General features: G+C 41.1%; 1 protein-coding gene across 1 annotated transcript; it reads left to right on the top strand.

Moving 5' to 3' along the window:
- Window positions 1-201: 201 nt before the first annotated feature.
- HAAO (3-hydroxyanthranilate 3,4-dioxygenase) lies at window positions 202-25,039 on the top strand. Its single transcript, XM_056853262.1, has 9 exons — window positions 202-299; window positions 3,834-3,912; window positions 10,003-10,086; window positions 13,818-13,924; window positions 16,571-16,660; window positions 18,090-18,133; window positions 22,270-22,415; window positions 22,803-22,871; window positions 24,953-25,039. Exons 1-9 carry the CDS (start codon window positions 217-219, stop codon window positions 25,037-25,039), a joined length of 789 nt encoding a protein of 262 aa, XP_056709240.1. The 5' UTR covers window positions 202-216.
- Window positions 25,040-26,242: the final 1,203 nt, after the last annotated feature.

The raw sequence follows: 26,242 nt of genomic DNA, 5'->3' as shown, positions 1-26,242 counted from the left end.
TATGTTAATGGACTAACCTGAACAAAGCAACCTTTGGAAGGTCCAACACAGCAGGATCTTTTGGCATTCTACCAGCCAATCACATTGCATGGAAGGAGTAACAACCTTCTACAGGCTGCACTAGTGTTGTGTAAACTCATTCACTTCTTCAGAATACTTTGTTCGCATTTTACAAGCTCATTTTCCCCCCTTCAATACTCTTTGGTTAAAAGTGTCATGGTAGAAATGCTTGTGAATGTAAAAAAATGGATTGAAGAAAACAGAGCTGCTTTCTTGCCTCCTGTGTGCAATAAGCTTATGTAAGTAATTAAACCCTATTATTAAAATGAACTTTTGTGTGCAAGTGATTCTGTGTGGAATATGTGTGTCTCAAAGATCCATGGAGATCTTTAACAATACCACAGAACTGTTTGAAGCAAAGTTGGTCATGTGGTCATTCTAGACCTTAATGAAAATTCCTGATAGCATTGTGATTTTTTACTATTGAAGATCGAAGCCATAAGTATAAGTTGATCCCAAGGGCAGGTATCTAATGAATAGCAGCTTCAGGCCATGAATACTCATTATTTCTTGCTCCACTGTCTCCAAGTTTACAACCAGCAGGTCATAACAGTCCAGCAATTTTTCTGGTCATAAAGTGGTAGAAATCAAATCTCGTAATAGAAAGGAAAAATCTCAGCACCTCACAGAATCTATGGGATAAAAAACTGGGAAATGCAATTTGAACGAGGATTGCTAAGATTCTCGTAATTAAGGTTATTCTCATCCATCTAGTTTCTTGGCAGGCATTTGTAAGGAAGGGGATGCAATCTCTTGAGCCATAGATGTCAGAGAAATGGAAATCCAACCAGCAATAAGGGTACCTGGAAATTAATTACTGTACTTTGTTGGAGAATTTGTGTTTATCAGCTGCCATGTCTTCCAAATCTTTTCATTTTAGGAATGCAGATAACTGTCAATAATGTTACCTAGCAAGAACACAGCAGTGCCTATCTCCTTGAACCCTGATGGCTTTCCCCTCTTGTGCAACCAGCTTTCACTATAACAAAAAACCAATTAGTCCCATTCTTTAAGGGATTATCTTATTCTCAGAAACAACTGTGGGAAAGTTTGTTTTGGTAACACTTGCAAGATTAGATAGATTTGTAATCCATTTTTATTACATTGTTCTTGGTATGTATTATAAAGTTTCACTGCATTGTCCTCCAAACTCATAATTCTGTGTGGTATATTGGTTAAAGTGTCAGACTAGGATCTGGGAAACCCAGGTTCCATGGAAACTTGCTGGGTGACCTTGGGCCAGTCATACACACTCAACCTCTACTCTGGCGAGTATTTGGATGGAAGACCTCCAAGGAATATGGGTGTGACACAGAGGTGGGCAATGGCAAACCACCTCTGAAAGTCTCTTGTCTAGAAAACCCTGCAGGGTTGCCATAAATCAGCTGTGACTTGACCGCCAAAAAAATCCGTATTATAGTGTGGCATTTCTCAATTTTGTGAGTGTCTTTACTGTTCTTAATGCCTTGTTTTTAGTTGCCGTTGAGAGCCAAACTAAATGTGATGGCATCACATGGCAGCCACAAGGATGCTGCTGCCATTTCAAAGACACTTTAAAATACTGCAAGACCTGCAGTGCAATCTTTTGTTTCTCCTCCTGAGCTCTTTCAAGTGCCGCGGCATGGTGAAATGTCTTTAAAATGGTGGCGGCATCTTCATGGTTACCATGAGGATGCTGTCTTATTTATTTTGGACCTGAATGTCATTGAGAAAGGTGGACTATAGTTGGATAAATAAGTACAATGTTGGAATGTAAAGACAGAAATATATTGATAAACCACAGAATTACTCGTCTACTTTTGAGTTGCCCTGTTAATTTCAGTAGAACTATTGAAAAGCTAGGGAGAGAAGGAAGGATGAAATAGCCCTATCTCATCAGATCTCAGAGGCCAAGGAAGGTCAGTACTTGGAAAGGAAACCACCACGGAAGGCTCTGCAGAGGAAGGAAATGGCAAACTACCACCTCTGCTTCTCACTTGCCTTGAAAACTCCTTCCTGGTGGCGCCATAAGTTAGATGAAACTTGACGGAACTTTACACATACATTGACAAGTTATGGGGGGTAGGCTGCACACTAATTGTGATTATACCTAACAATTATTTCTTGGTAGATTAATGCGTTTGGAGACTTTTCCAAATCAAAATGGATCAATCCGTAAATGTGAGTCAAGCTCAAAAATCAGATCCATTGTGAATGACTTAAAGTTTTTGCAGTTTCCCGTTTTCTACCCTACTCAGCCATTATTTCTTATTGTGTGAATGTGCCTTCACTCCCTAAGTCCAAATTTATCCTGAGAGTCTAATGACTTTTTGGTCAAAGGTGAGAGTCAGAAGAAAATACTTCAAGAAGAGCAACCAACCATCAGCAAAATAGCTACTCTTCAGTCACTATTTATTTTTCTTGGCTGGGTTCCTATCTTCCTTAGAGTCAGCCCTTAAGCCCAAACTGGTTGAAATCTTTAATCTTATCTCCATTGCATAAATGTTCATGTTGAAACAATGGGTCAAAATTGGTCATGGACTGGAGGGGGTTGCATTCCTCTTGAAGGAGAATGCTCATAGCTTCGGGGTGCTGCAGAGATATGTGCCTCCTCCATGTTTAGTTCAAAAACAAAAAGGGGTGGGGGATAACCACAAAACCCAACCCAAAGAAGCACATTAGGTAACCAAAGGGGTTAAGCAAACAGGATCCAGAAGTATATAAATAAAGAAACCCAAGCTAAAAATAAATTAAAAAAACAACAACCACTATTTCATATGCAGATGTATGACTCCAACAAAGCCTTCAAAGGTCACTTTAAGAATTCCCCAGTCACTTGCAGCCCATTTTATGGAAAGACAAGAACTTATGAGTGTGGCTAGGAGAACCTGCTCCCCGCTGAGTATGGAAATTCCCTTTTGCTTGAACAAAGTTGCTTCATATTTTTATCATTTAACTAATCCGCATCAACGAAGAGCTTTTATGCTGGCCAGGTTTAACGTTTTGCCCTCAGCGATGAGAGAGGGGAGATATCGTAAAGTTCCATATATGAACAGTCTCTGCCCTTGTGAGTATGCTCATGTTGAAACTGTTACTCGTGCTTGGTTATACTGCCCTTTGTATGCAGAAATCCGGGTCAAGTTCTTATTACCCTTGCTAAGTAAAAAGAAGGCGTCATCTGATAAATATAAATTATTGTTTTTATTGAATAACCAGAACCCAGACTTAACCAATCGAGTAGCAGAATTCTTACAACATGCCATAAGCATAAGGGAGCTTGTATCTTAACTGTGAAAATTTTAAACTTGATGCTGGATGTATTTAGACTGTTCTGATTATTCCTTTTTATGCCAATAAAGGTGATGAGTGATTGATTGATACAGCCCATTCCTGACTTCTGAGGATTGTAAAACTTTTATTCTCTTAAGAAGAAGCTTAGAGAAATTAAAGAAATGACTTGGGAAGATAGACTGAAATATCTTTCAAGCCAGTTTGCTATATCTCCCACACCAGATCTTTATCGGGAACTGCAAAAGATTAAATATAAACTAACTGATATAGTATCCGTGAAAGCAGAATATGCTTTAACTTGTTTGCACCACTCATATTGGGAAAGTGGTGAGAGACCAGGTAAAATTATCAGCAAAAGAATAAGAATATGCTGTTGGTTGCTGTTATGCATTTCAGTCATTACATTGTTAACTTTTTTACAACTGAGCTATTGTATACCATTTTGTGTATTTGCGGAACAAAAAAGCAGCATAAAATGTTATAACATTTTTTTTCTTCTATAGGCACAGATGTCAACTGAATGTAATGTTTGTTGGTGGACCAAACCAAAGGAAAGATTATCATATTGAAGAAGGAGAGGAGGTAACACATGGGGAAGTTCTTTGTCCAATGAAGTTATTTTATCTTAAAAGAAAAATACTTAAGGTTGCTGCTGCTGCTGCTGCTCTTCCTCAGGACTCTTATTATTACAATTAGACCTGGGAACATGGAAGGAATCATGGGGGGGAGGAGGGGAATAAATAACTGGGGAAGTTTTCCTTCTGACCTGAATTCCCCCTTCATGAGTTGAGGAAGTTGAGGAGGCCATCTTCATCAGATGCCCAATGGACAGCCCATTCCTAAGGGATAGTGGTGGTTAGGCAGTGGCCAGATCCAAAGCAAGATCCTAAGCAAGATCCAGCCACACACCCCTCTGTTGAATCCAAAAAGCTGCCCTTACTTGTGACCCCCATGGAACCACTTCTTAGCATTCCACGGAGCTACGCCACCTAAAAAGGTGGTGTAACTTGCAGTTAGGGCAAAGGGGGCATTCCTGGCCCAAAAGGGGTTAGGAAGCTGCCTAAAGGCTGCTCTGCCCCACCGAATGCCCCGGGAATGCCTCCCAGGAAGCCGATGCAGGAAACTATGCTTGGAGAATGCTGGCGCCTGAGCCCCATGCAGAGGCGTGGCATCCCAGGGCCACCTTGGATGCCACTCGTGATGGCATAAATGCCTTTTATCACAGATTGAATGGAGCTTCCCCCCCTTCAGGTTTTCATCCTTAACTGATTTGTTCCTGCTGTCAACATTCCAAGGCCAGCGAGCTTTTTCCGTCTTCATCAGGCCATGTTGGGGGTAGTCTTCTTTTTAAATATATGATGTTTTCGTGCATATCAAGGGAGTTCCCAAATATGCAGAAACCCCGTCTTTTTCTCTCTGGTTTGGCCACTTCTGTGACAGGCAAATTGTTGGCAGAGAAATTACAGAGTGGCACAAATTGATCTATGCTTTATTCAGAAACTGACATACTTAATAGTAAAGAGAAAAGACAGAGAGAGGTTTCCTAGCTACATCAGTGACAGTGAGAGTGACAAGTGTAACTTCCAAGAAGCAGCAGGGTATTGCCCTAAGAGTAGCAATCTGGAGACTGACAAGGAATGACACTTAACAGGAGAGAAGGTTCTGACCTTACTGTCCTATCTAATTGTCCTCTTGCTGCCGCCTGAAGAGTCTTCTTCTCTTCATCTTTGTACACCAGACATTGCCTATTCCAACACAAATGACCCAATAATAAATGGCATTTACAGTTGAAGAGAATAAGCTCCTGGCTTGCAAAACTGTAGATGGTACCTGAAGAGTAGAAATAATTTAGAAATTTCCCTGCAAGTACCCAAGTCTTTCACTCCAGTATTCTATAAATTTTCAATGGCTTGTGCAGACCAGTTTTCCTATCTCACTCAGTCTCCAGCCTCTTTAACAGAAATGCAGGGGCTCTAAATATTCCCTGCCTTCTAGAGAATGCTCAGTAATCATTAGGACACATCCCCCTCCTTTATTTCTTTTGGTTAATTTACAAAGTCACACTTTTCTCCATGTCTGAGGAAACCCCAGTGTGCAGATATCCTTATCTTGTTTGTGGATGGCCTGGTTATACCAGTCTTCTGACTAGCTGAACATGCCCAATTTACCATTCAGTAAACAAATGATTATTTATAGTCCCATTAATGCATATAGAATTGTACAACATATCAGCAAAAAGACAGGTTTTTACCCTGATGAGTTGCTAGGGTTGCCAGCCTCTAGGTGGGGCCTGGACATCTCCCAGAATTACAACTGATCTCTAGATGACAGAGATCAGTTCCCTTGGAGAAAACTGCAGCTTTGGAGGGAAGACTGTATGGCGTTATACCATGCTGATGTCCCTCCCTTCCCTAAACCCCACCTTCCCCAGGTCCTCCCCCCCGGTCTCCAGGTGTTTCCCAACCCAGAGCTGGCAACCCTGAAATTTGAGCTCTACGTACAAGTAGGATCTCCAGGTACTAGCTGGAGATCTCCTGCTATTACAACTGATCTCCAGCCAATAGAGATCAGTTCACCTGGAGAAAATGGCCACTTCGGCAATTGGACTCTATGGCATTGAAATCCCCCCCAAACCCCACCCTCCTCAGGTTCCACCCCAAAAACCTCCCACTGGTGACAAAGAGGGATCTGGCAACCCTACGTACAAGGTTTGTTGAGATTATGGTCTACTGAAACCACTACAACAGCATTGCTTTTATACCTAACTTTGTTGGGAGGTCCAAAAATGGAGGAGACAGCAAGAGGAGGGGAAGGGATAAAAAGTGATCAATAAGTGGAAAAGAATTTCCATGAACTTAGGGTTCCTTTTGAAGAGGATGAAGACACTGATTTGCATCTCAGGCAATTGGGTATATCCTTGTACATACCATGAACATGCAAAGGGTAAAACATTCTAAACAAAATTGCCATGATTTTATACACTTAGCACTTTTGGCAATCAGGCCAAAGAAGTATCAAACATTTTTTTTGAAAGTTACAAATGCATGGACAAACACAAAGCAGAACTTCTTAATAGAATATAGTCTTTTTTAAAAAAAATGTGTTTGTTTTCAAAAATATAACAAGAATAACATCATTATAGTCAAAAGCTCTGCTCACAACCTGAGTTCGATCCCGACGGAAGTTGGTTTCAGGTAGCCGGCTCAAGGTTGACTCAGCCTTCCATCCTTCCGAGGTCGGTAAAATGAATACCCAGCTTGCTGGGGGTAAAGGGAAGATGACTGGGGAAGGCACTGGCAAACCACCCCGTAAACAAAGTCTGCCTAGTAAACATCGGGATGTGATGTCACCCCATGGGTCAGGAATGACCCAATGCTTGCACAGGTGACCTTTACCTTTTTAACAAGGATCCAGATGAAACAGGATAAATTGTCTACTGTATTCAGTGCACCATTTTCATCAAAAGCAATATATTCTGCTAAAATAATAAAAAGAAAAATGAATATATGAAAGTTTTTTTTCAAATAAACGAATAAAGTAGTAATAATACATTAAAGAAAAAAAGGAAAGAGGGGGTGGGTAAGTAAATATATATAAAGTAAATATATATTGCTATCAATATAACTTGCAATGTTGACCATCTGTATGTGTATGTGTTTTGATCCATTAAGATTGGCACAGTTCTCATGCAAATACCTCAGTTTCATATGTTATCCTGTTAGCCAGACATAAAGCTGTTTTTAAACAACAAACATTACAGGCATCTGAGATTTCTAATATGTGAATAGACTGTAATTTTACCAGGTGTCCAGTAGATGTCAATGTATTTCCTTGTATTTAAAAAATGCAATCGTGAAATATACATACATGTAGAAAAAGGTATATAAAATATGTCCAAATTATTATTCAAATTAAGGTGTAGGCAATAACATATTACCAAAGATATTGACACAGACAGATATTGACAATACTGACAAAGATAAAATCAGTCATTGTTAGCTATAGGGTTAGTTTACTTGCCAATCATGTTTTTTGACCACACTGTCTTCCTCAATGGTGTACTTTTGCTAAAATATAACATATTTTGCCATACTGTGCTTAAAGATGCCTGGAGAATTGAGGAGGGGAGGAAAATTATCCTCTCCAACTATGGGGAGTGGGGGGAGGCAGTGGTGGCGGCAAGTGTGTAGGCTGAAGACCCTCAAAATATATTGCTTCAGGCCGCTGCCTCATATTACCTCACTACAGGAGACACAAACACATGAAGTTGCCTTCTACTGATGGTGTAATCCTGAAGGGGGGGCTGAAACGAGTGAGGAGGTGGTGTCACCCATTTGGCAACATAAGTGCCACTTGCGCCATCCAAAATGGCATGGATGCTGGCACAGGTGTAAGCATACAGGCCGCCTAACTCCCAGACTGGTCATGGCAACCTCGATATGTAGGCACACGACTACTGTTCCAGCCACACGCCCGCCCCAAACGCTACTGGGATGGCCGCAGCCCGCACCGTTGAAACTGACACAGCCACTCCTGTGTGTACTGAACAGCCGGCAGCTAGGAAGCAGAGGCCAGGGCAACCTCCAGTGAACCTGAGAGACTCCATGTTCCTGTTCATCCCTGTTCCAGCCGTCGCCATTTCATGGAAAGCAGACAGCCATGTAGTCAGTGCCAATACCCCCCCTCCCATTGCAACATCAGCAGCGTAATGGGCAATCAGCAGCGATCCTGATATCAGCAATGAGTCGTTCCTCATCTATGCAGCAGCGATCCCCAGACGTTAGCAGAGATCGTGCCTATTGTTTAAGAACGTTAAGCACTTCAGCAAGGATCTCCCGGTTCCTCCCGGGTTGCATAAGCAACTGGAATTAGAATAGATTTCTAAATTCTCACTCACCCACCCCGGCAGCTGAATATTAAGTCTTTTTTCACCTTTTTTCACCTGGGAACCTAGGAGGGGTAATCCAATTACTCCGCCCCCAGAAAAACAGCATATCTGGGGTGCCCATAGCCCATAATATTACCTTAGGTCTTTCCTGGCATACTCGCCGTTACTCTGTTGGTCTGGTTTTGCGCAGCTTGACCACACTCCCTCCCGCCTCGCTGGCCGAGTCTACGGGAACCCCTTGCCTCTGCCTCTGCTCTTATTTTCTACTATCTCAGTCTACTGGAACTTGGACAACTCCTCATCTGGAAAAGGTGCAGTATTTCCCAACCAACGACCTCCTGCCACGTTGGCATCCATCCTTACTCTACTACCTTTTAGTTCTTAGAATTCTCTGTATGTTTGTGTTGCACCATTGAATGAAAGAAAAACATAAACTCTCTTAATTTGGAATCCCTTGTCTGTCTTTATTCTAAAGGTCACAGTTCTGGTATAGTTGGCTGAATCTCGCTATATAAATATTAAGGTTACCGATCTGCTCAGCTAGTTCTCCATTCAAAGAGCATTTTGGGTAACACAGGGGCACTTATGCTGCTGTAGGGGAGCCATGTGAGTCTTCTTCTGCCAGTCTGAGGGGACAGTGCTGACCTTGATGGACTTAGGGTCTGATTCAATATAAGGCAGATTCATGGGTTCATGAAAAGTTGGCTAAAATACAGAGGCATTAGATAATTATTTGGTTATCCTTTGCCAGTATTGCAACTTGTAATGCAACTGTCCAATCAGCAAAATATATCTTTGTTATATTAAATGTATGATTAAGTAAAGGTAAAGGTCCCCTGTGCAAGCACCGGGTCATTCCTGACACATCCTGACATTTACTAGGCAGACTTTTTTTACGGGGTGGTTTGCCAGTGGCTTTCCCAGTCATCTTCCCTTTACCTCCAGCAAGCTGGGTACTCATTTTACCAACCTCGGAAGGATGGAAGGCTGATTCAACCTTGAGCCGGCTACCTGAAACCAACTTCCCCTGGGATCGAATTCAGGTTGTGAGCAGAGCTTGGACTGCAGTACTGCAGCTTACCACTCTGCGCCATGGGGCTCTTAAATGTATGATTAGGTGCTCCTTAATAAAAACTAAGAGAAAACACTGTCTCATGAATATCAGGAAAACTTGGATTGCTCCCAGGTGCTGCTTTTTCATCCCAAATGGATTTGCTCTGCAGATGAACATATGTATGATATTTTGACATGAAAACACTGTATATGCTAGCTCAGTTTTCAATTTGGAAATGTACTGAGCTCTTTAAAACTTCTACTGTCATCTTTAGAAATGAGGGCCACATCTGCATTTAAGGTTTAAACTGCTCAGTGTAGGGATGCCAGCCTCCAGGTGGGACCTGGGGATCTCCCAGAATTACAGCTCATCTCCACACTGCACAGATCAGTTCCCCTGGAGAAAATGGATGCATTGGAAGGTGAACTGTATGGCATTGTAACCCTCTGAGGTCCCTCCCTTCCCCAGGCTGCATCCCCCAGTCTCCAGTACTTTTTATCTAGAAGAGCAGGAGATCAATTTTACAAACAAATAAATAGATACACATTTATCCTCCCTAAATACCTCCAGATCTGCAGGGGATGGCTGACTGAGAATTTGCTGCATCCTCAACAAAATTTCTGGAGGTGCTATGTGTTCCGCTCGGGGATTGTATGGGGATAAAGATTTGAACCCAAGTCATGGTGTATGAGGCATATTGATCTGTTATCTGTTTTGTTCTACACCATAGTTGTTTTACCAGCTGGAAGGAGATATGTGCCTGAAGATAATAGAAAATGGAAAACACAAAGATATCGACATTAAAGAAGGAGAGGTAAACATAGATTTGTAAAGGTATGATTGTTACAAAATGATATGTGTCTTTGGAAGGAAACTGCTCGTACCATCTCTGTTTTGTTTGCTGTTTTTACTGCAGTAGTTCTTTGACAAGACAAGACACTTAAATTGACTGGTAGCTTAACTCTTTAGCACTGGAAGCAAAACAAACTCTGGGCGAAAACACATGGTCGCTTTATCCTCCTTTAATCCCTGTTTCAGCCAGGATTCAGCCAGGATCGAATGCATGCGTTTCACCTAATGTGCATTTGATCCTGGCTAAAACAGGGATTAAAGGAGGATAAAGCGACCATGAGTTTTCACCCTCTGACTGCATGCATAGTTCCTTATTATGCTGTTTGGATGCTGGCCCTAACTGATAAGGAGTTGCACTTCGCAATTCAGTAGCAACCACCCATTCATTTCAGTAGTACATGGTACTAAAAGCAGCTGAACAGATTGTTCAAACATTATGGAATAGACATGAGGAAAACATTATTAATCCAATTTTCTGCTTTATGGAGCCTGAAACGTTATATTCTTGTATACCAGAAGTGGTTGATCTTTGGGGCTGTAATTAGTATATATACTGTGGGGTTTTGACTGTAACAATAAAGATTGGTTGATCTTTGGGGCAAGTGGGTTACATCCAAAGTAAAGAAAATATCAGTGCCACTGGACTGCACACCGTAGTATGTACATACATGCATGCAAGCCATTTTCAGCCATTATGATTTTGGCACTCCTACATCATGGACCAGGAGAAAGCCTTATATGTGATTGACTTGTTCTACAAGTTTGTTGTTTTGTGTGACTAGGGTCATGCCCTTATCAGTACTCAGGGCTGGAAACTCAATTCTTGAGGGTACAAGTTCAGGCATACTGGAAAAAAGAAAATATACTTGTTGCCATGTTCACAGAAGATGATGAGTCATACTAACAGTATCACACATATGGCACTGTTCTAGTGCGTGAGGCAGGAGTGCCAAAGCCATAATGGCTGAAAAGGGCTACAAACACCATGCCTCGGGGTGGTTTTGCCTCAAGTCTACTGAGCTAGAATGAAAGCAGTAGTGTAGCACTAAGGGAACAAGAAGAAATGTGTGTCAGATGTTATGCTACCATAAGGTTGCCAACCACCAGGTAGTAGCTGGAGAGCTCCTGCTATTACAAATGATCTCCAGCCGACAGAGATCAGTTCACCTGGAGAAAATGGCTGCTTTGGCAATTGGACTCTATGGCATTGAAGTCCCTCCCCTCCCCAAACCCCACCCTCCTCAAGCTCCCTCCCCAAAAACCTCCCACCAGTTGCCAAGAGGGTCCTGGCAACCCTATGCCACCACCAGGCCTATCAGCCCTGATACTTCAATCCAGGACTACCTTGAATGCCCAAGCTGGTGCCAGCTCTGATGTCTGTCTTGCAGTTTGGCCACCCGTATCAAACATCAAACTGCGCCAGCCTTTTGCAAGATTTAATTTTTCTTACTTTGTATCTTCCGATGGAGTGATATGGGCAATGCAAATTAGTTGCTATGGACTTCAGCCCACCATTTGCCAGTGCTTGATCTCAAACCCTTTATCATAACTCTAGACTTAGCAGTTAGTTGTTTGTGAAGAGTGTTTTCCCCCCTCCAGTTTTCACACAATTAGCAGGTCTTCCTGCACACAGTTTATGCTTCTCACTGGTGTCTACATCCCACCATTTGCACAAGTAAAATAAATTAGAGGAAAACCATATCCCCCACTGGCTTATAACAAGCCTTTGCAATGATGGAGAAATGCAGATGGATAATTATGTAGGAAATCCTCTTATGCTAGCAGCAATTATTTATATTTATATTTTATATTACCAGAACCCAACTTATGCTAATGTACAACATGCTCCACAGAGAGTGCAACTGGTTTTTCATTTTAATTGTGTCTAGCGGTTATATTTTTTAATTAGTTAGGGAATGGTCGTATATCCACACACAAGCTGTTCTATTAACAGTGCAGGAGGGAAAAGAGCTGCCGTACCTATTTTGTAGTTAGTATTCTTATGGCCCCAGTTGCCAAGGGACATCTGAAGGCCAACAGTAGCCTAGGGAAAAGGAGAAGTGAGAGGCCAGCGTGGTGCACCTTTCCTTATCTATCAATAAGATGTGACCAAAATCACCTTTCTGACTCAGCTGCCAGATGTCAGAATCTCAAAAGCAGAACACTTTTGCCCTTCTCAAGGTCTCAAGATATCTTAATGTACTAAGAGTGCATTAATAGCTTAAACTGTGCTTTTTATAGCTTAAAGGCATTAAAGTTCTCTCAAAGATATGAGTAATATGCTTTCTTGCTCTTCTGTAATCTCGCTCAAGGCTATGTAACTGACCAAAGTAAACAATGTCACTTTGCAGGTGACAATGTAAGCTATAATTGTGTTTTATGAGTTATATAGTTAAACATTGTGCTACAGATTTCTAAGTAGTCTCATTTAATGCATATTGTCCTAACGAAGAGGATGGTATAAAAATTATGTATATAATGTGATCATGTAACTCAGAAATGAGTGTTTATACTTTAAGCTAAGTGGACTGAAAGGAAAGGAAGTCCATATATGGACATAAGGACATGAGCAGCTGCTACTAAGCCATTTCTGCACTGCTCCTGATATCTGACAGAGGGAATAAAAGGTATCCCTCTTGATGGATAAGAAAGTGGGGATAAAAGATTTCTCTTCACTCTTAATGAGTCTAGAAACAGTATAAATACAGCTACAGTTAGCCCAGAGATTTAGAACCTTCCAAAAGGCTCTCAGAAAAAGCTGAATGGTATGTATGGTTTAAATACTTTACTCTAGACTTTGTGAATTAGATACTTTGAACTGAATCAGAATAATATGATTGTTATATTTTAGAAGTTGGATTTTGAAACTGAATAGTATGTAAGACTTGCTTGCTTTTACTGCATACATTGTAACTGCATACATTGTATTTTACAAGAGTTTTTATAGAAGTGTTAATGACTTGATAATCTGCATATACATATTTTACTAGAAGTATTTCAATAAAAAGACTTGCTTTTTAAAAGTAAGTAAAGTTGTTGAGTCCTGCTTAATCAATGTCTGGCTGAATAAGATACCTTCACTTCTCAGTAAGTGAAACATTCTAAGAGCCTGTCATCTGAACAGCACGACCCGCTTCAGTGTAATTTTGCATCATTTAATGTGTATGTGAACATTTATGCTATGCTTCAGTTCTGTTTTTTAAACTTCTGGTCAGTTCTACAACCCAAATCCTATCCCATTGTTTATTGAATGTTACATCTTGTTGATTGTATCGATTCACTCTATCCACCTTGAGTCCCAGTGAGAAACATAGGCAATAAATAAATAAATAAATACATACATACATACATACATACATACATATTATTTTCAAAGATTGCAGTAACTGGTGGGGGGGTTTGTATTCTGCAAAGGAAATCTTCCTTACTTTGTGAAAAGAGATGGATCACAACTAGGGTTGCCAGGTGGGTGTTTTTTGCAAGCAATTGCCCGCTAATCCACCCAACTGCTCTAAAAATTGCCCCCTCCAAATATAGACTTGAATCTCAAACTGGTACTGTCCTACCCAAAAATCGAGAATAAATGGTAAAAGTGTCTTCCTGAATCTGAAATTATGATGATTTTTTTTTCTTGGAGCACACCCATAAAACCTAATATAAGACATATGTTATCTTGACTTTCTTTCTGGGCAGATGTTTCTCTTACCAGCCAGGATCCCACACTCTCCTCAGCGTTATGAAAACACTGTGGGATTGGTGATTGAAAGGCAGAGGCTAAAGACAGAAACTGATGGACTCAGGTGGGAACACTCTAGGAGAGCATGACACAGCACAACAGTGAGTTAAACTATTAGGCCAGGGGTCCCCAACAAGGAGGGAAAGCACCACATACTCCCTTTTTTGCATGTGGAGCTTTCTTTCACAAGGAAGTCTTGCTTGCATGGCACCTCATATAACTTGGAATCAGTAAACTAAGGTACAGTAAAACTCCAGTTAAAGTCCACCACAAGACACCTGTTGGTTTTCATGAAGATGGATTGTGCGTCCATAGTCCTAAATGTCTGAATAATTTTGAATTTGTACAACTGGTTAACTAATTTGATAAAATCCATGTATTCTTAGATATAGATCCGTGTTTTTATTCTGTGCAATCCATTGATGTAAAGGAGGACAACCTCCTGTTTGGGGGGTAATTGTGACTGTGTATAATTCCAGTAGTCATCCCTGAATGAAATTAATGGCTCTCATTGTGGATGCGCATCCCTTTTTTGCATCAAAAGACACCTCCAACCAGTTCAGTAAGACTCCATTGAGAAATTCAGGGCTTATGAGGGGACACACAAGCTGCTTAAGCATGCTGATCACTCTTGCTGGCAGGGTGACTAATTTTAATGTAGCTGTAATTGTACTCCTTAGCTCTGTAATTGTACTTTTGCTTACATCTGGACAAATACGCACATTAATCCAATACTAATTTAGATGGATTCTGTAGTAACGCAATTTACGAGACGTTTATCCTAGAGTAGTCCCATTCACTTGAATTAATTAGCTGTGCATAATGTATTATACTTGCTCAGCTTAGGTTAATAAATTACAGTAAGGTAGAGCTATATGTTTGGTGAAAGATCTGTGCTCGAACATATATCACCATCAAACAGGTAGATGGACAATTTCAAGTAGAGATGTGGTTGGCAGGAGGAGGTGTTTAACCATTCCCCCAGCATCCCAGCCAGTCTGGAAGACTGGATATTGAAATTGAAGATTGAGAGCCAGCACGGTATACTGGTTAAGAGTGTTGGACTAGTATCTGTGAGACCCGGGTTTGAATCCCCACCCCTGCCTTCGAAGCTTGCTGGGTGACTGTGGGCCAGTTACACTATCTCAGCCTAACCTATCTCACAGTGTTGTTGTGAGTATAAAATGGAGGGGAGGGGAGTGATGTAAGCTGCTTTGGATCCCCATTGGGGAGAAAGGTGAGGGTACAGGCTTTTCCTACCTTCACACAAATGCATTCTTTGCTGGATCTCAACAGTGGTGCCATCTTCCAATTGGTCTGACATGTCAGAAGTCTATGATCCAAACTGTTACATCTGGCACCAACGCCCAACTCTGATATTTAGGTGTGCCAACTCCATGTTGGGAAACACCTGGAGATTTTGGGCGTGGATCCTGAGAGGCCAGGGTTTGGGGGAGGGACTTCAATGAGGTATAATGCATAGATACCTTCCAAAGCAGCCATTTCCCCAGATGAACTGATCTCTGTCACCTGGAAATCAGTTCCAATCCCAGGAGATCTCCAGCCACCACCTGGAGGTTGGCAACCCTACAAATTTCAACAGTAAAATGTGATATCAGGAAACCAAAGCTTGTCTCAGGATTAAAGCACAGGACTGTAGCTTTAGCCTTTCTTCCCACTTTGTTTTCCTGAGCCTAAATGGCCTAAGGGTCCCTCTGAAGGCCCTGCTGGGGCAAATAGGACCCCCAAAGCTGTTTTGGCTCAGTCCCAAGCTGAATCAGCATACTTGGAAACTTCCGTTCCTTGACATCAAATTTGGCTGTAAAATATCAGTCAGGTCCTCTGAGAGTTGGGAACCCTGACCTGACTTGTGCCAGACCTAACATCTAGTTTGGCCCTGAGATGGTTTTAGATTTTGTCAGCCTGCCTTATGTCTGTGCACGCGTGTGTGTGTAAAGTGCTGTCAAGTTTCAACCAACGTATGGTGACCCCAGCAAGGGACTTTCGAGGCGAGTGAGAAGCAGAGGTGGTTTGCCATTGCCTTCCTCTGCAGAGTCTTCCTTGTTGGTCTCCTTCCCAAGTACCAACCCTGCTTAGCTTTTGAGATCTGACAAGATCAGGCTCCATCATGCCGCCTTCCCTCCTTGCCTAGCTTATGCAATTTATTTATTCCTTAACTTCTGTTAAATAATATATTTTACTAGTTTTATGTACCATCCCTTTCTAAGCATACTTGTACCATATCACTACAAAAGATACTGCTTATATGAAAACATCTCGATTAGATGGTACATCTTGACACAGTTATCATAACAGAACACAGCAAATTCTTGATCTTGGATTTTCCATGTCAGTTGGGTCTTTTGGCTTACTCTTTATTCTTATACCACAGTTTGCTAGTCTTTCCAGCGATGCCTGGAAATTCACTTAGCTTGTCCTAGCCTGCACTAACTCGAATGCTATATCATCAGTGGCTGCAAACATGAATTTTCTGCCAACACATACAATAAACTAAATTTAGTCTACTCGAGAATCAGATTTCAGGCTTCTCAATGGTTGTTTTATGATCCTCTTGGAGTAAGAGTGTTGAAATCTAATTCAAAAATTTATTATGCATTTTACTGTGGCATAACATCTGTGGGGAGCAACATACCAGCAGCCTTGTATTTTAAGTTGGAATTATTTCATACATTTTTTTCCCTTTTGTTAGATACTATGTTGGAGAATCAACTGATGTTCTTTTTGAAAGGTGGTTTCACTGTGATGATCTTGGTACACAACTTATTCCAATAATCCAAGAGTAAGTCTTCTCCATTTTATAGCATAGAATATAAGCTATTACTACTTAGGTTTTTAATACACAGTGTGCTCTAGAATCTGTTGCTCTGATACAGAGAACTGCAAAAGCAATGGGAAGCTAACAATACCTATTGTGATCCAGTATAGAGTAGCTGCACCGAAGAGGTAAAGGTAATCCCTTGTGCAAGCACCGGGTCATTACTGACCCATGGGGTGATGTCACATACGATATTTACTAGGCAGACTTTTGCCAGTGCCTTCCCCAGTCATCTACATGTTACCCCCTGCAAGCTGAATACTCATTTAACTGACCTCAGAAGGATGGAAGGCTGAGTCAATCTTGAGCCGGCTACCTGAAATTGATTTCTGTTGGGATTGAACTCAGGTCATGAGCAGAACTTTTGACTGCAGAGTTGCAGCTTACCACTCTGCACCACAGGGCTCTTAAAGCACTAAAGAAACCTGGCATGAAATTCCCCCCTCGCCTGCCATGAAGTTCAGTGGGTAATCTTGGGTCAGTTGCTCTCACAGCCTAACCTACCTCACCGGATTATTTTAAAGGTTAATGGTGGAAGCAAGCACCCTGTTTTCTGCCCTGAGCTCCTTGGAAGAAGGGTGGGATCAAAATGTGACAGTTGTATAGCTAGTGGAGCCACTAATGTTGTGCTTATGTTACAATTGGTGTTCTCATATGCAGGGACTAACTCTGACCAAGAGCTGGTAAATACATAGGAGATGGAAAGGAGGTAGGGTTGCCAGGTCCCTCTTCACCACTGGTGGGAGGTTTTTGGGGTGGAGCCTGAGGAGGGGAGGGTTTGGGGAGGGGAGGGACTTCAATGCCATAGAGTCCAATTGCCAAAGCAGCCATTTTCTCCAGGTCAACTGCTCTCTATCGGCTGGAGATCGGTTGTAATAGCAGATCTCCAGCTAGTACTTGGAGGTTGGCTACCCTAAAAGGAAGAAACAAGTGCCAGATACAGTATAGGTCCTATTTCATTATTAAAAATGCACTTTATTAAACAGGTTTCACAGTTATTGGGTTAGGTAGTTTCCATATTCCAAGAATGCAAAGCTGGGACAGGAGGCTTTAGAAACACATAGAGCATCAGAGTAGCTATGCTGGATCATACCAATGGTCCATTTAGCTCAGCTTCTTGTTTCCTACAGTGACCAGATAGATGTCCACAGGGAAGTTCACAAGTAGTGCCCACAGACAACAGTCCTAACCTGCTGACTGCTCTCCAGCATCTGACAATAAGAAGCATTCTGCCTCTGAGGTGCCATTCAGCTGTCATGGCTAACAATGAATATTAGACCTATCCTCCACAAATTTGAGTACCAGGGCATACCAGGAGCTTATATACTATACTAGCGGTTTGATTAATAGTCCCCTTTTCTGATGGTCCTTAGCTTAATGTTTGTTATTGCAGGTTTTTCAGTTCAAGGCAGTTTCAAACCGGAAAACCCAGTTCAGGTAATATAAACTAATTTCAGAATCAGGGCAGTGAGCCAGTCAACAATAATGATGTTTTGAATTGCATGTGCTTTACAGTTATATCTCTTTCTCTCTTTTAATGCTACTCTAAATTAAATTAGTGCTGCATGAGAAATGTTAGCTTTCTTCTCTCTGTCCCAACAGCTGTGGATGTGTCAGAATGAAAAAAGAGGATGACACGTTATTTTCCAACCTGGATTGAGCAAGGATAGTGGGATCCCCAGGTTTTACAAAGCACATTTAGCTCTGTAACTGAATCCCAGAATCTTCATCTGCCTTGAGCATTTGTAATAATACTGATTTTACCATGCTGTCAGAACCTTGTTGAGTGCATGTAGCCATCATTATTATTTCTTTTCTCATGCTGATCATCATGCTGGATGAAGGCAATGCTGAAAATACAGAAAAGGTGAATATTAGAACAACCACATTATTTTTAAGGGAGGGAAATCTACCCTATTGATATAACCACAAATCTGAAACTCAAGAAGGCAGTTTTACATCGTGCTGAAGAGACTTACTGGGCGAAAACGCATGGTTGCTTTAGCCTCCTTTATTCCCTATTTCAGCCAGGATTCAGCCAGGATCGAACACACGTTCAGCGAAACACATGCGTTCGATCCTGGCTGAATCCTGGCTGGAACAGGGAATAAAGGAGGCTAAAGTGACCATGCATTTTCGCCCTCAGTGAGCTTTTCAGAACCACCACTACCTGTTTACAAATCACAACTTTATTACAAAGATTTACACAAAAAGAAGAAATGTTGCTCCCAAACTTTCATGCTTTCTATGACTGCTTTTTCTATAAACATGTGCAAAAGGTTGTTGGTGGTTCATTTCTCATAGCAAGGTATTAGGATAGCTTTTAGGGATTACTCTTTGCCCACTGACTCTATAGCTATAAATTGTGGCTTATGAACCATGTTTCCCTCAAATTTCAGTCAAGACATCTCAACAGACCAGAATTTGTTGGTTGGCACTAAATTGGGATTTCAAACAAGAATTTGTAGCTGGTTTGTTAACCACAATTTGTACTAATTGTGGTATGTTGTGACAGCTAAATTCACAATCCAAGTTTTGTCACTACCACCACAACCTGTGGTCATTTAGCCACAGAGACTATGACATAGGGGAAAATGTTCTTCCATCTGGGAGATGGAGAAGCAGAGATTATGTACAAACTGGGATTTGCTGCTTTCTTCCATTAGATTAATCAGAGTATTCTCAGAACTCTGCATGGGGACTTATCGTTGTGTTTTAAGAATCTGGATGGGGGAAATGTGCATCTAGAGAGCAGCAAATCCAAGGTAAAAGCTCCCACGCATAAATGGCCTATGTTGCACAAACCTCAGTTTAAACTGGTTTTCTTAAAACAATGGCTAATTGTGAAGTCTAAATGTAGTCCTACAACTTACAACATGTAAGCCACAATCTTCCACCTCACCAACTATACAATGTAGAGAAGGTTCAGGAGTATTTTATTATTACATTTATATCCCACCTGATATCCATCATCAGACTCAAAGGCACAATACACAGGCACCAATTAGACCCAGACCTGCTTAACTCAAACAAGGTTGCTAAATTATGTACCCTCCAACCTTGACCCAAGACAAAATGCTACTGTGTTACAACCTGAGGTAAACTCTTCTATATTGTACAATTGTCACCAAGCACATGCCTGATGTGCTTGGTGACAACAGCACATTTAAAATCACACCTACGTAGATTGGATTGCTTCTACATAGGTGTTTTGGTTTGAGTTGCCATCTTACCCAAACCACTGGAGAACTTTTAGGGGGCTTTTTATTAATTAATAATTTATGTATCGCTTTAGTGTTATAATAGTACAGCAATATGTCAATTACCAGTCAAGAACCACCACCATCCCATGTTCTTCAGTTGGGTGGGATGGATGGTCATGGGGGAATGGAGGCAGGCAAGTACAAGGAATTGCCATGTAGGTGCTCCATTGCTACTACAAATGCCTCTGTATGAGAGCCCCATCGCCATGTTGGAAGCATTGTTGGTTTTAGGCTGTGTGCTCTGCCCTCATGAAGTAATGACTCAAAGCCTGTTGCCCAGGGAAAGTTGTATGCTTCTCCCTCCGAAAGGTTCGTCATTGCTGCTCTAGGAAATTCTTTCAAAAGCTAAACAAATACCTATGTTCTTTATTTTGTATACTTTTGGAATGTAGTTAATATGCTTAATAACAGGGATGTTTCTGCTTCTTATTTTTGGTTATTATTGAAAAGACACCCAAGATGCATGCTGTGGACTCTTGTAGCTTTTGAAAAAGAAAGAAACATTCTCTTCATAGTGAAACAAAGACTCGAAGCTTATTTTGCAGGGCACAGACCTGTAAAACTTACCACAAAATGTGAAATGGCAGCCAGCCTTTTAGTAATCTTTAAAAACCTTAGCCAAGGAACTTCATTAAGTTTAGAAGTGTAGTACCTGGTCTTGTGTTTCATGTTACTCAGTGAAGTCTCTACAATACTTTTGAATATGTCACAGGGAGGAAATCAACTATGGCACTCAATATGTCATATTAATTCTGTTGAGTTTTGTATGGAAGCAGGTTTTGTAGAATTCCAGGAGATGGGTGCCAGGCTTGATGTAGCTGGTGGAATAAAGAGGTAGACATGGTATGCATTTTTCAGCTCAACCATGATCTCAGTATTAATAGAGCTGCCATTTTTCAGTAGTGTTAATTGTAGTGATTGGGACCTTGATTAAGATCGGGATTGTAGTTTAAGGGAAGAGGTCTTTACCTCTTACTGTGCCATGTTCTTAATGCAAGTTGCTCTCCCACCAAACCTGCTTTTTGCCTCATGAGTAGGGAAAAATTCATCTCCTAAATTGGACACATTGTAATTACATTCAACTTTTCCATATTTTGGATAAGTGACTGGGGGACCTTCTGTGTATAAATGTATACATTCCCTCATCTAAAGATACTAACAGTGCGAACCAGATATGTATGGACCTTTTTGAAGTTCTAGAAAGGGCAGAATGAACCCTCCCTAGAGTAGAAATCTTGCTTGTAGAAGACCTGAATGCCAGGATTGGTCCGGACATTAATGCCTATGTAGCCTCATGAGTAGAAGCATAGACGTATCCTTGGAATACCTACATACTTATCCCTAGAGGCCAGTTAGTGTGCGTGTATGAGATTTTCCCCAGGAAAATGTCATGGGAGGAGAATTAACCTGCCTGCCCTTGACATGATCCCAAACCTAATCATGTTACAGCAGCTGTTAACACTTTTAAAAATGCAGAAGTGTAGTAACCATCATCTCTAGCTTGACCTTCAATAGGTAGTCTATGAATTATGAATGGTCACTGTGGAGACAGAGGCCACAGCAGCATTTTGAAGTGGTAATTTTGATGTGTTCTGAGGACAGCACAGGTAAGCCTTTATAATGGGCTGTGTCTTGTCAAGATTTCTGAAATCTCTTGTGGGGGTTGGGGGAGGAAACGGTTTTTCAAAAAATTGCTGGAAAAGCTCAGAAACCATTCTGAATCAAGACATGGAAATCACCAAACACTACTTTAAGCCCTCCTGACTTCATCGAGAACTTTCTGCCATTGAATTCAATGGGTCATGTCAGTGCTTTGATTAATGAATTGCTTGTGTATCCCACCCTTCCTCCAAAGAGTCCAGAACAGTATATGGGAAGTCATCCCATTTTAGCTTTATAGTAACCTTGCAATGTGACTTAGTCCAGCAACACTTTTCATGCCTGAGCAGCTAGTTGAACATGCACCTCCCCAGAGCAAGTCAAATGTTCAACCCACTTCTCTGCACCACTTCTCTTCCTCTGGCTTTTTGCTGAAGTGTACTCAATTGTACTCAATTACATGGAACTTGGTCTGATGCACAATGCTTATTGTTTTGTTGCTAATTGCAGATTTAGCCTATGCTGTTGTCAAAACTATGTTCAACCTTTAAGAAATTCAAAACTTTGATGCAACAATAATATCAAATGGGTTTTTTCCCATCAGCTTCCTGATTAGCATGTGCCTGTACTCACATCTAAAGCAATCATGCAGGTGTTGTTTTTTTAAACTAGTAGAAAAAAAGCATTGCTGCATTTTTGCTCTTTTTCTAGATGACCTTTTGAAAGAAATTCCTTTCCCACTAAATGACACCACGGTCATGGATCCCTTTGCCTTGAAAGGCTGGTTGAATGATCGTCGGATTGATATCCAGCAGAAGAAATCGTTGAGACTTTTTGGTGATAACTTTGAAACAGAGGTTAAAACTTTGTATTAAGAGTTAGAATGCCAGTCAATTTGACCAGTCAGATATTGTCGATTGAATTATGTTATTAGCCACCTGCAATTACTGCAGGTATTTCTAAACACATGTTTAAAAGTTACTTGTGGTTATTTTACATTGTCTTTCTTTTAATCTATTCCAGGATAAATGGTTTGCATTCATAGCAGCCTTTCCTAATGTTGTTTAAACTTGTAATAATTCATTAGGATTATTTTACATTGTTTTACAATAGCAAGTAAGCAACTGACTTGTGTAAAAAGCACAAAGATCAGAGTTATTATTAAAGTGTAGGTATATATATATATATATCACTGGTATAAAAATTGCATTGATTCATTCAAAAATTTATTGATTCATTTCTAGGTTATAATTTTTGGACCAGGAAAAACTGAAGAGGAAGGAAAGGATGCAGATATATGGATATGGCAGATGGTATGTGATGTTTGTTCTCATTGGTTATGCTCAGTCTTGTATTTAAATGATTCTGAAATGATTCTGAAATAAAACTAGTCCACTGATACCAACAAAGAGAATCCTTCTGCTACGATTCATTCATTCAGAGGTATTACCAGATTTGAAGCAAAGTCAAAGGATGTTTTAAGGAGGCAACTAAATCAAGCCCTAGGTCCCATGAGAAACGGGAATTATCACATTTTACTATTGGCAGCTAAACGGAGTGTTTTAAAATGTTAACCATTGCTGTTTTTTATTCTTGATGCTTAGTATTTGTGTTTGGTTTTATTGATCGATTGGCTTAGTCAGTTGTCTTATACCCTGATTCAAGAACCTTATGGTCATGAGGCAGTACGCCAATCATTTAAATAAACAAATGCCATTCCTAATCCTCCTTCATATTGCTCTCCTGCTAACGTGACTGGTGGTGACTGTGGATTAATTGTCATGCAAAATGTATGAGCTGCAGGCTCTTGCCGGAGAGGGAGCACTGAAGAAAGCCAGCAGATCTAACTCTAAGAGTTCTACAAATGAGCACCCAAGCGTTTTTCTTAAAGCAGATATGTGGGATACTGGTTTGGATTGAGACCGGAATACAGAGTGAGAATGGATTTAAGCCTTCTCCTTGTATCCTTTACCTGACCCACAGTAACTTTGTGGAGCTTCTGTTTGCCATGGCTAGACCAACATAAAAGTCCTGACAGAAGTTCTGATACAGGATTTTATGTCCACCCCAATAACACAAATAGCTACTCTCTTGCAAGTTGAGAAAACAGTACCAGGTAAATGGTTTAACCCGCTCCTCTACTCTGCATTACAGTCTCAGTCTGAATGCATGATTTTTTTTTTTAAAAAAAAAGCTCATTCATGGAACTCCCAACATCATGTCTAGTTCAGATTGTATTACACAATGAAACTTTCACAAGTTCCAGAGACATTTTGAGTTGATGGTTGCAGAAGAATTTATTTTAAAGTCAAGTCATGAAGACAACATTACCTGGGAGCAATGAGTGAATTTATAAATTATGCATGAGCATGGAAGTCCAACAGCACAATCCTAAACAGACAGAATTCATTTTATTTATTTAGGAGATTTAAATGCCACCTCTCTCTGCTTGAGGTACCTTAGAACTAAAAATAATACCACAATGTCCCCAAATGGGTGCAAGACAGGAAGATATATTTGCTGGGTGTTTAGACTTGGGCTCCCAAGATTCCCCAGGGATGGGGAATCGATTAAGATGATCCACCCCAATAGCCTGACAGGGGATTTTCCTGATATGGTCGGTGCTCTGGTTAATGGCCTGGTTGACCACTGGAGTGGGGAAATGACATGACTGTACCTACGCACCCTCTCTCAGGTCGACAAGCCCAGGCAGCCCCTGGCTTCACTGAGGGTCTGTAGTTGATCAAAAGACAGGGGAGACACATGAACACATGAAGCTGCCTTATTCCCTTGGTCCATCAAAGTCAGTATTGTCTACTCAGACCGGCAGTGGCTTTCCAGGATCTCAAGGTAGAGGTCTTTCACATCACCTACTTGCCTAGTCCCTTTAACTGGAGATGCCAGGGATTGAACCTGGGACCTTCAGAGATTCCTAAATGAAGCTGATTGTTTAGATCTGTTCCAATTTGGTTTCAGGCCTGGTTATGGAACTGAGATGGCCTTGGTTGCCCTGGTGGATGACATGCACCAGGAGATGGATGGGGGAGTGCAGCCCTGTTAATTCCCCTGGACCTCTTGGTGGCTGTTGATACCATCAATCATGCTATCCTTCTGGATCGCCTTTCAGGACTAGGACTGGGAGGCACTATTCTGCAGTGGTTCTGGTCCTACCTGCTCCTTGGCCTTTGGCCTGTGGGGTTCCACAAGGTTCCATCTTATCCCCCATTCTTTCCAACATTTTTGTAAAGCCACTGGGAGAGGTCATCTGGAGATTTGGGCTGAGCTGAAAGCAATATGCAGATGACACTCAATTCTATCTTCTTCATCTTCTTCTTCTACTACTGAGGAAAGCCCAGGGGGGAATAAAAGCATATACTTTTTCCCTGCCTTTCAGGAAGGCACATCTGTTGTCACTATAGACAGGAAGTCCTTGACTTTAGCAATTGGAGACAGTCTTCTCATCCCTATACAAACTAAGTAAGTATAAAACCATATATTCTATCTGTGGTTGGCTGCATTTGGATATATCTTTCTTTTCTCTCAAAGTTACTGATGCATTATAGTCCTATCTGCTTTTTGATGTTATAGTAAATAGAAATAGCAACAAATAGCACCCCTGTTCCATCATGACGCTTACCATAGGCCAGTCATTACCTCTTGGGGCCCAAGCAGAGAAGACCAGGCTCATTGCTTTGTTAATAGCATTTCAAAAGGGCGGGAAAGGGTGTTTTTAAATAACACATATTTTCTCCTTCAAAATGGGAACTATAAAGCTGCAAACTCAGTTTTGAACCATGACTGGCAGTTGTAGGGGTTAAACTGTTTTTCATAGTCCCCAGGCAAACTGGGGCTGGTAACAAATTTACGTTTCTTTTGTCCTGTTGGAGTCCTCAGCTTTAACTTATTTCACAGGGTCATTTGAGGAAGGCTGGGATAAAAACTGATAGTACTAAATTGTTAAATGATATGTCCTGCAAATCAATAGTAGTCCACACCTTTAACTTATGGCACAAGTTAAATCCCAAGTATGAGATGATGTCATGTAGTTGTAAAATTACAATACATAGAATCATAGAGTTGGAAAAAACCATACAGGCCATCTAGCCCAACCCCCTGATTAATGCAGGATCAGCCTAGAGCATCCCTGACAAGTGTTTTTCCAGCCTCTGCTTAAAGACTGCCAGTGAGGGGGAGCTCACCACCTCCCTAGGTAGCTGATTTCACTGTCGAACAACTTATACTGTAAAAAAAAAAAATCCTAATATCCAGCCAGTACCTTTCTGCTCGCAATTTAAATCCATTATTATTATTATGAGTGCTATCCTCTGCTGCCAACAGCTCCCTGCACCCCTCTAGGTGACAGCCTTTCAAATACTTAAAGAGAGCAATCATGTCCCCCCTCAACCTCCTCTTCTCCAGACTAAACATTTCCAAGTCCCTCAGCCTTTCCTCATAAGGATTGGTCTCTAGGCCCGTGATCATTCTCGTCGCTCTCCTCTGCACCCACTCAATTCTGAGCACATCCTTTTTGAAGTGAGGCTCCAGAACTGCACACAATACTCCAGGTATGGCCTGACCAATGCAGTGTATGGCGGAACTATGACATCTTGTGATTTGGATGTTATGCCTCTTTTAATGCACCCCAAGATTGCATTAGCTTTTTTTGTCACTGCATCACACTGGC

This window comes from Euleptes europaea, chromosome 7 (assembly GCF_029931775.1).
Source record: "Euleptes europaea isolate rEulEur1 chromosome 7, rEulEur1.hap1, whole genome shotgun sequence".
In the NCBI taxonomy this organism is placed as follows: domain Eukaryota; kingdom Metazoa; phylum Chordata; class Lepidosauria; order Squamata; family Sphaerodactylidae; genus Euleptes; species Euleptes europaea.
Note: the sequence above shows the minus strand (reverse complement) of the source record. Positions and strands in the feature narration are given on the sequence as shown.

What these genes read in the sequence shown, in the direction of transcription:
- HAAO (XM_056853262.1), top strand. Translation starts at nt 217, where the DNA reads ATGGTAGAAATGCTTGTGAATGTAAAAAAATGGATTGAAGAAAACAGA. An exon ending in CCTGTGTGCAATAAGCTTAT is followed by an intron (nt 300 to 3,833) that starts GTAAGTAATTAA and finishes TTTCTTCTATAG; the next exon opens with GCACAGATGTCAACTGAATG. An exon ending in ATATATGGATATGGCAGATG is followed by an intron (nt 22,872 to 24,952) that starts GTATGTGATGTT and finishes CCTGCCTTTCAG; the next exon opens with GAAGGCACATCTGTTGTCAC.